General features: G+C 48.8%; 1 protein-coding gene across 1 annotated transcript; it reads left to right on the forward strand.

Moving 5' to 3' along the window:
* Positions 1-2,767: 2,767 nt before the first annotated feature.
* On the forward strand, positions 2,768-5,667 carry LOC125133288 (zinc finger and SCAN domain-containing protein 5B-like). Its single transcript, XM_047791394.1, has 4 exons — positions 2,768-3,055; positions 3,363-3,458; positions 4,533-4,638; positions 5,186-5,667. The coding sequence occupies exons 1-4, from the start codon at positions 2,768-2,770 to the stop codon at positions 5,665-5,667; spliced, it is 972 nt and encodes a 323-aa protein (XP_047647350.1).
* The last annotated feature ends 4,246 nt before the right edge of the window (positions 5,668-9,913 follow it).

The raw sequence follows: 9,913 nt of genomic DNA on the forward strand, positions 1-9,913 counted from the left end.
CCTCCTCACACAGGACACGGGGTGCCACAGACGGGAAGAGGAAGGCAATATCAAAACGATGTTTGGTGCCTTGGTATTTTCTGGAAACATTCTATTACACGTGTTCTTGCCTCTTTTCTTGACACAGTGCTTTTCAAAGCTCTGTGCCCTGTTTCTGGACCTAGATAAGAGCACAAATGCTCTTTCACGCTTAAAAACATGCAATATCTGTGCCAAGGGGTTCATGCAGCCTTCGGACCTGGAGTCCTTGAGCAAATCCACATGCGTGAGAAGCCACACTGTTGTGATATCTGCACCAAGAATTTCTCCAGAGAGTCCACTCTGCGAGCTCCACACCAAGGAGAAGGCTTTCCATTGTGAGCAATGCAGCAAAGCCCTCAGCCACAGCAGACACCTCAACGTTCATGGACGCACCCGCTCTGGGCTCAAACCCTCATGCGTCTGAGTATCATGGCACTGGGCACTTGCAAACGCCACCAGAAAACACTTTTCAGGATGACGGGCCAATGAGTCCGCCCTCAGCTCCAAGTGCCTTCTGCTCCGAGAAGGAAATTCAGGATGACCTGTCACGTATGGGATGCAAAGGATGGATGACATGTGCAGAACGTGGGAGGATGTTGGGACCCAGTGGGGGTTCCGGTCGCATGAACGGGCTGGATCTCTGAGTGGTGACTTATCTTCCCTATTTGCTTTTGTTTTCTGCTTCTTTTTTGCCTTAAAAAAAAAGTTTGTGCTTTTGTGTAGTTGTTTTTCCAATTAAAATATGATGTCTCAAGGGTGTTCAATTCTTCATCACAAATCTGAAGTTGCTGGGGAGGAGGGTCTTCCTGTTAGGCATGATTTCATTGTAAATGCAGACGAAGGGGCAGGGGGAGGTCAAATGGAATACAGGCTGTCCAGGGAAGTTTGAATGTCAAACAAACAAGCACATTTCTGTGGAAGAGGGTCCTGTGTTTTTCCTCCTCTGGTTTTTGTACATGGCATGGATGACAGGTGTGGTTTCGTCAAATATAGTCTTTATTCTGTTGAGATATGTTCCCTCTATACTCCTTGAGATATTGCTTCCTTGGATATTAAGAACAAGAAAGACTTCCTAAATTTAGAGGACTTAATTTTTCTCCCTCTACTGGTGTACAAACTCTGGTTTTCCAAATGTCTACTCAGAAATTCGTTGCTCTCACACCTTACCTCAGCAGCGAATTTTTTTTCTCTTTTTAGGGTCGCACCCACGGCATATGGAGGTTCCCAGGCTAGGGGTCCAATTGGAGCTGTAGCTGCTGGCCGACACCCCAGCCAGAGCAACATCAGATCCGATCCATGTCTGGGACCTACACCACAGCTGATGGCAATGCCGCATCCTTAATCCCCTGAGCGGGGCCAAGGATCAAACCTGCATCCTCATGGATGCTAGTCAGATTCGCTTCTGCTGAACTACCTTGGGAACTCCTCAGCAGTAGATTTTGGAAAAAAGCCTTTTCAGACTTATTTACAAAAGAAAATAAAGATTAGGTAAACCACGTTGGTTATGGCTTCCAGATTTATTTTCCTTGTCCCCCTCAATGCGTCCTGGCACATGAGAAAAAAACTTACTCCAACAAAACCAATCTGTTTTTGCTAAAAGCATGCCAACCACCAAGTTATGTTTAAATTCAGTAGAGCAAGTCCACCCCCCTTTATCTAAAATGGTTTATTCCGGAAGTTTTACCCAATCACCGTGCTGATTGGATTACAGTATGGGCCCCGCCCAGAATTTCCCGGCCCTATATAAGGGGAGGCTTGCCTCTGGTCGCAGTTTGAGATCCACTCCCGACTGTGAGAAGCTGACTGGCAAGAGGGCCGAAGGAGGCAAGTGCCTGGGCAGGATGGCCTGAGGAGGAGGGAGCTGGGTTTCGGACAGGTCTGGCTTTCTTTTCACCTGGCATGAGCGCGGAGAACTTAGGAAAACAGGGGATGATCCTTAAACCGCATCTTCACTATGGATGAGGGTTGAACCCTTCTGTGAGATGAGTAGGATTTTTCCACAATCCATGGTGTGCTGTGGTTCGTTTTTGAAACAAGGGTTTCTGAACCCGGATCCCAGGGATATATATATAATTTTTTTTTTGGTCTTTTTGCCTTTTCGGGGGCCGCACCCACGGCACATGGAGGTTCCCAGACTAGGGGTCCAATCGGAGCTGTAGCCACCGGCCTACGCCAGAGCCACAGCAACGTGAGATCCGAGCCGCGTCTGTGACCTACACCACAGCTCACGGCAACGCCGGCTCCTTAACCCACTGAGTGAAGCCAGGGATCCAACCCGCACCCTCATGGTTCCTAGTCGGATTCATTCCCTGAGGGGAACGCCCCAGGGATATTTTGGACCAGTTAGTTTTTCTCTGGGAGAATAAGAGAAGGGACAAATATCTGATGTATGAAATATTGACCAGTGAAGAAATGGAGGCCAATATTGGGATGAGATACCCATGGGAAATGAAAGGTAGAATAAAATGAAACTCATCAGTTTCATTCCTTTCTTTTAACTTAAAAAAAATCTCTTCCCCAGCTCCCTTCCTCAGGACTTCTGAACACATAATTGAGGGAAAGCAGAGAAGGTCTTTTTCACAGAGGTGGACCTCTCACCTACTTGTAGAAGTTTTGCTGAGTCCTGTAGGCAAATTCTTCCAACAATATGGCTGAGAAGCAGACAGTTTTCTTGGGTCTTGGAGAACCCAAAGACGGCCCTGGATCAAGGTCACCAGTGTCTGTGCACCCACCACATGTCACATTTATGGAAAAGCCCGATGGCAACCCTGAAACCTGGCACATTCAATTCAGAACATTTATCAGCTCGAAGGAATCCGACCCCGTCCAGGATCTGAGGAGACTCCGTGAGCTCTGCCATCTGTGGCTGAGGCCAGATCTCCACACCAAGGAGCAGATCATGGACAGGCTGGTGCTGGAGCAGTTCATGATCTGCATGCCTCTGGAGTGCCAGGTCTTGGTCAAGAAAAGTGGTGTGGAGACTTGTCAAGAGCTGGAGGACATGCTGATAAATCAGCAGAAACCCAAAAAGTGGGTGAGTAGGAGCCTAGTGACTTTTTTGGGGAAGAGGAGAGCTGGGACACGGTGCTACAAGGTTGGGGGTTGAAAAGATGGGACATGAGAGGTTTGCTCTAAGCCAGTGGTTGGTTCCAAAAAGGGAGAGAATTTGCATAGGATGGCATAGGGAGACCCTTTTGACCATCCAAACTCTGAGGGACATGGCTTGGTAAGCATGTCATTCCCAAAAAGTGTGCTTATAAGGACGTATGCATATCGGATGCCTTGAGTACTATATTCCAGGATTTCCAGGAGACTGATTTCATCTGGTTTTCCCCCCACAGACGGTAGTGTGCATTCGTGGACAGGACTTTCTTGTGCCAGTCCTAGAATCTGAGATATTGGAAGTTGAGGTCAGTGACATGGACGATGAGAGAAACGTACCTGAGAAGCCTCAATCCACTGTGAGGGAGATACATGCAGGGCATGGCCATCAGGAGGGGCAAGAGCTGCAGAATCTGCCAAGAGTCAAGGATCTGTCAAGGGGCCAGGTGAGTGTGTGATTCCCTGATCGCTGGAGAGGGGGTGGGGAAGAGATTAAAAAAAAAAAAAAGGAATGGGTGGGAGTGGATACTCATGTAATTGGGGGATTTGGCAAAGGACAGCATTGGATCTCAGGGACCAGGAATTCCCATGGATGCTTCTGCTCCGTAGACATTGTTGAACCAGTGTAAGAATGAAGACTCAGCTGTCTTTGTTCCGCCTCTGGGGAAGCACATAGATTTATGTGTGAGGAGAAATAAATCTCAAGACAGTGATGCCAGGCCCATTTGCCATGGGTAAATGCAGTGACAACCAATTTCCCATGGACCCTTTTCTCAGGAGCACTTCGTATTTGGAATATTACCCACCCTGAGTTAAGGGATTGGGCCCATTGGACCTCCTAGAAGATGTTGGTGGGTGTCTGGAGAGAGTTGATTTGACCTAAGGGGATTGGTGGGGGGGGGGTGTTATTGACTTCTCGTGTGTAGACCCGGGGGATGCTGCACATGCTCCGACTATGCTCAGGAAAGGCATCCCCATCACAAAGACAAACCCAGGCAAGGTACCCATAAGCGCTGAGTTTGGGAGACCTAGACAAGGTGTCCTTTGCTCCTGAATCATGGACAGGGAGAAGTTGGGATGACTTGTGGAGGTGTGTGGGTAGGGAATTCAGGGTACCAACTGTGAGGTCCACGCTTGATTGAAAGAGGTGGTCGGGCTGGGGGAAAGACGCACTTAGGGATCAGGAGATGCTTATGGATTGGAGTGGTGGAGTGGCCCATAAGGAATTAGACCACAGCCCCCAAAGTGATACTAGGAAAAGTCTCAGAATTGGGAGATGAGCGGGATGGGGAAAGAGCAGACGCAACTTTCCATGGGATGTCATAGATGGTTATTGACTCTGCTCGCTTACCCCTTGCCAGGCTAAGAAAGGTTTCCTGCCAGCGACCATTCCTGACCCACGTGTTCAGGAGCGTCGGACACCCAAGGAGAACATGGAGCAAGACCTGGTGGAAGACAAAGAAGACACAAGAACCCCCACTCAGTCTCAAGAGCCAGAGCTTCTGAAGGGTCCTGGTGAGTCTGGAAAGCTGGAATTCAAGGAGGCAGTGACTCGCCTTTGAGGGCAGCAAGGGGCTGGGGACCCAACATGACCATTCCTTGGGAGGGATGGGGTTTCTCCAATGCCAAACTTCTGCATCCTTGCCTTCCTAGATTGTCCACTCCTCAGACTCTCAGGTTGGCGGGTGGATGGGAAGTTCCCAGCCAACCTCAGTGTTTGACTCCCGTGAGACTGGTGTCACGGAAAATGTCCCTTGGCCCATGGGGTGTGCCGGATCCCTCCTTTCAGCAGCTGCTGGGTGGACAGAGGGTGGGAAGAACCCTGAAGAAGGTGCCAGTGTTACGCATGGGGATGCTGACCTGCCTTGCACCTCTTCTGTTCCAGAGACAGAAGAGCCAACTGCGGGTGGAAATAGAGGAGAATCGGTGAGGCGTCTGACACGTTCCAAACGCAGACGGGCCAGCAGTCTCACTTCCCAAGAAGGGCTTCAAGAAGGAGCCCCGTCTTTGGACACAGGCAGATGCTCAGGACAACCTCAGACCTCTTCTGCTTGTTCAGCAGGCAGGGTGAAAACAACCAGTCATGCCAAGGGCAAAGAAGCCCCAGGAGGGACAGACTATCAGTGTCGAGAATGCAACAAAAGGTTTCATTATAGGTCTCAGTTTACCCTTCACAAGAGGACACACACGGGAGAGAGGCCCTTCCAATGCAGTCTTTGTGCCAAAGCATTCATGCAGCCCTCGGACCTGCGAGTCCACCAGCGAATCCACACGGGTGAGAAGCCATACCGCTGTGACACCTGCAGCAGGGACTTCACCCACGATTCCACGCTGCGAGCTCACAAGAGGACCCACACCAAGGAGAGGCCTTTCCCTTGTGAGCAATGTGACATGGCCTTCAGCAAGCGAGGGAACCTCAATGTCCACCGACGCACCCACTCTGGGCTCAAGCCCTACGTGTGTCCCGAGTGTCACGGCGCCTTCCGCCAGCTGGGTACTTTCAAACGCCACCAGAAAACACATTTCAAGACAACTAGCCAATGAGTCGGCCCTCAGCTCCAAGTCCCCTCTGCTCCAAAGAGGAAATTCAGGATGACTTGTCACTATGGGATGCAAATGATGGATGACACCTGCAGAATGAGGGAGGATGGAGTTCCCGTTGTGGCACAGCAGAAACGAATCCCACTAGGAACCATGAGGTTGCAGGTTGGTTCCCTGGCCTCCCTCTGTGGGTTAAGGATCCAGCATTGTTGGGAGCTGTGGTGTAGGTCACAGATGCGGCTCAGATCTTGAGTTGCTGTGGCTATGGTGTAGGCAGGCGGTTAAAGCTCCCATTCGACCCCTCGCCTGGGAGCCTCCATGTGAGCAGGTGAGTGGGATGCTGGAACCCAGTGGGGGCTCCATCCACATGAATGGGGTGGATCTCTGAGTGATACCTATCTTCCTGATTGGCGTTTGTTTCCACTTCCTTATCAGCTATTGTTTTCTCATAAGTTTGGGTTTTATGTATTTGTTCTTCCAAAGAAGGCATGTCTCATGGGTGTTCAGTAATTCATCACAAAACTGAGGCTGCTGAGGAGGAGGGTCTTCCTGTTAGCCATGCTTTTATTGTCCTGTGGACTTATGGGGGGTGGCAGACAGAATACAGGCTCTCCAGTGACGTTTGGATGTCAAATAAACAAGAACATTCCTATCAAAGAGTGTCACGTGTGCTTTCTCCTCTGCAGGTTGTGTACATGGCATGGATGATGGGTCTGATTTCCTCCTACATGGTCTTTATTCTTTTGGGATGTATTCCCTCTATACGTGGTGGGATGTTGCCTCATTTGGGACTGAGAAAAAGAAAGGCTTCCCGGGAGCTCCCTCATGACAGGAGGGAGTAGGTTAAGGATCCGGTGCTGTCATGGCTGTGTCTCAGGTTGCTATGGTGCTGCAGGTTGGATTCCTGGCCCAGGAAATTCCACATGCATCTGCAAGGCCATACACGCACACATACATACATACATACATACATACATACATACATACATACATACATACATACATAAATGGAAGGACAGTAGGAAGGAAGTCTTCCTAAAGTGATAGAACATCTTTCTTTTTCCCAACTGGTTTACAACCTCTGGTTTTCCAAGTGCCGACTCAGAAAGAGATTCTTCTCACACTTTGCCTTGTGGTCTAATTTTGTCTTTTTTTTTTAGGGCTGCACCCACGGCATATGGAGGTCCCCAGGCTAGGGGTCTAATGGGAGCTGTAGCCGCCAACCTACGCCACAGCCACAGCAACTCAGGATCCGAGCCACATCTGTGACCTACACCACAGCTCACAGCAATCCCAGATCCTTAACGCACGGAGGGAGGCCAGGGATCAAACGCACTACCTCATCGTTCCTAGTCAGATTCGTTAACCACTGAGCCACGATGGGAACCTGCCTTTGTGGTCTAATTTTGGATCAAAGTCTTTTCACATTTATTTACATGAGCAAAAAAGATTAGGTAAGCCAGTCTGGTTACAGCTGTTAGACCTCTGTCTCTGACTCCCTCAAACTCTCCGTAAAAGTCTAGAATAAAGAATATCTATCACAAACCAATGTGGGGGCCTCTTTAATAAGTGGAGGTTTCTCCTGATGGACTTTCCATTGTTAATTGAATCCACCTGAATTATCTAAAGGGGTTCACGCCCCCACCTGAATCCAATCATTTTGCTGATTGTGTAACTGGCAGGGACCCTGGAACTTCCCCCAGCTCTGTATAAACAGAGACATTTCAGCTCCAGGTACAGTCTGAGAGCCAGTGCAGGCTCCAGGAGGCTGAAGGCTAGAGGGATGGAAGGAGGTAAGTGACAGTTGGGATGGTCTATGGAGAACGATTGGAAATCAGGATAGAGGGAGGTGGGCTTCAGAAAGGTTTGGCTTTCTATTCACTTTGCATGAGCTCTGAGACCTTGTGAAAGAAAGGGCTCGCCCTCGAACCCAGAAGAAGGTGACATATGTTCTCATCTCACAGGGGAGTCCAACCCTCGTTGAACCCTCGTTGAACTCTCCTGTGAGATGAGAACATATGTCACCTAAGTGATAAAAATGATGGACGATGTGCAACGAACTTAGGGGGATCCTGGAATCCAAAGGGTTTCCCAACCACAAGAATTGAGAGGATCTTTGAGTTTTGACTCACCTTCCTGATTGGCTTTTGCTTTCTGCTTCATCATCGCCTGTTGTTTTCTTATAAGCTTGTGTTTTGTGTTGTTTTTCTTCTTCCAGTGAAGGCGTCTCATTGGTGTTCCGTACTTCACTCCAACACAGAGAGGGCTGTGGTTGTCTTTCCTATTGGATCCTCCCCCGACCCCTTGCTTCATTAGCTCTACTGTTTCTTATCATCTCTTAGGACAAAATTTTAGCATCTATCTCCTGCCCTCACCCAAAGACATCGCCTCCCCCTATTAACCACCAGTAACACAGAGGCACATTGGCTAAAATCCATGAACCTACGCTGACATGCCATTTCCCCCAAAATCTGTAGGTTACAACTGGGTTCACTCGTGGTAAGATTTGGACAAATGTATGACTTGCGTCCTCCATTACAATTTCATGCATAATAGTTGACTGCCCTAAAAATCATTTGGGCTCCACCTATACTTTTTTTTTTTTTACTCCATCATCCCTACAACCTGTATTTTCATTTTCTAAATTTGGCCAGCCATAAATTCCTGTTTTGAAGAGTCAAATACTGAGGCAATCTGAGCCTTTAATTTAGTTCCAATGACATTCCCTGGAGGCATTCTCAAGCCCCAGCTGAATGGGCTTCTGTGTCTAATTTAGTAGCTCTGGGGTGAGAATCTCCACTTTGAGATAAACTGAGTTTTTGAATAGTTTTCTGAGGTTCATGGGAGTCGCTTTCATCCCACACCACTCCCTGTAAACTTCTCTGCGAGTGCCATGCAGTTGTCGCAGGTGACGAGGTAATTTGACACATCGGAGTTAACGATGTGGACACATTATTGAGATGCCCTTGGTTTTCACACCACGTCCTCCTGTCCCAGGACCCCATCCAGGACACAATATTCACAACATTGCAATTACGCATCACGTCTCCTTGGGCTGCTCTTGGCAGCACTGGTTTCTCAGATTCTTTTTGTTTTTGAAGAGCTGAGAATTTACATTTTTAACAAGTTTCCAGGTGATGCTTCTTCTGGTTTTGGGACATTTTGAAAACAACAGGTTTAGCTGGTAGGCTGGGTCGAGAATCCCTGAAGGTCTGGGTATGTGACTTCCCGAAGGGCTGACCCCTTTACCCTTCTCCTCTGGTCCCTTTAGCAGAAGTGTTGGAAGGGCTTTCTACAGGCAGGCTCATGGTTTGTAATCTAGTGTATAGGGGTGGCCTTTTTTTCCCCAAGAACTGCAGGTTGGGGACTCTTGGAGCTGAGTGAAAGGTGGTTATCCATCCCGGTGATGGGATCCAACCTCCTTCCCAGACTTAGAATCTATTTTGAAGATAAGTCATCTAATCATAGAGACTCTGTGGTCAGGCAGCCATCCTCAGTTTATAGGGAGCCCAATTTCCAATTTGGTTGCATATTGGAATCCCTGGAGTGCTAAAAAACAAAACAAAACAGCAAAGGCACATCCACACTTGGTGGCCACACCCAGCGATGAAGTATTTGGTTGATCTGGGATGGGGACATGGCACGAGCGTTTCAAACACTCCCAGGTGATCTCGTGTGGCTGCCTCGCCATGTCCCTTTTCAGTAACCATTCCCAGTGTAGCAGCCATACTGATGGCTCTGTGGCTTTTGTCTTTCTGGGGCCCGCATCCTTGCTGACTTCATTAGGGCCATTTCCTTGGCTTGGCTAGCCCCCTCCACAACCCATCTAAGAAAAGTGGACCTTGCTGAGAGTCCGGGGGCGGGGCTGTGTCCCTGCACCACGGTATTCTCCAGGGCTTCAGACCCTCTCAGAGGATTTACACTTGATCTTGTAACTGTGAACTGATCAGGTGTGATTTTTTTCCCCAGCAGTAAATAGGACAGTGCTCTGCCATCAGCGCTTGGTTGTATCCTGATGCAAAACCACGGATAAGGGGGAAGCTGAGAGATGGAGTGCCAACTGTAAGTTACACTTGGATGCGTGATGTGTAAAGGTTGGCGTCCCTGATCCCCACGTTTTTTTGAGGCTCTACTGTGGTTAGTATTTAGAAGGAGATAGAGTGGGTCTAGGTCGGCTAAATCATTCAATCACCCCGCAGATACAGCAGCGGCTGGAAAGCCCGCACTTCACAATGCAGCCAGCAGAGGG

This window comes from Phacochoerus africanus, chromosome 8 (genome assembly GCF_016906955.1).
Source record: "Phacochoerus africanus isolate WHEZ1 chromosome 8, ROS_Pafr_v1, whole genome shotgun sequence".
NCBI lineage: Eukaryota > Metazoa > Chordata > Mammalia > Artiodactyla > Suidae > Phacochoerus > Phacochoerus africanus.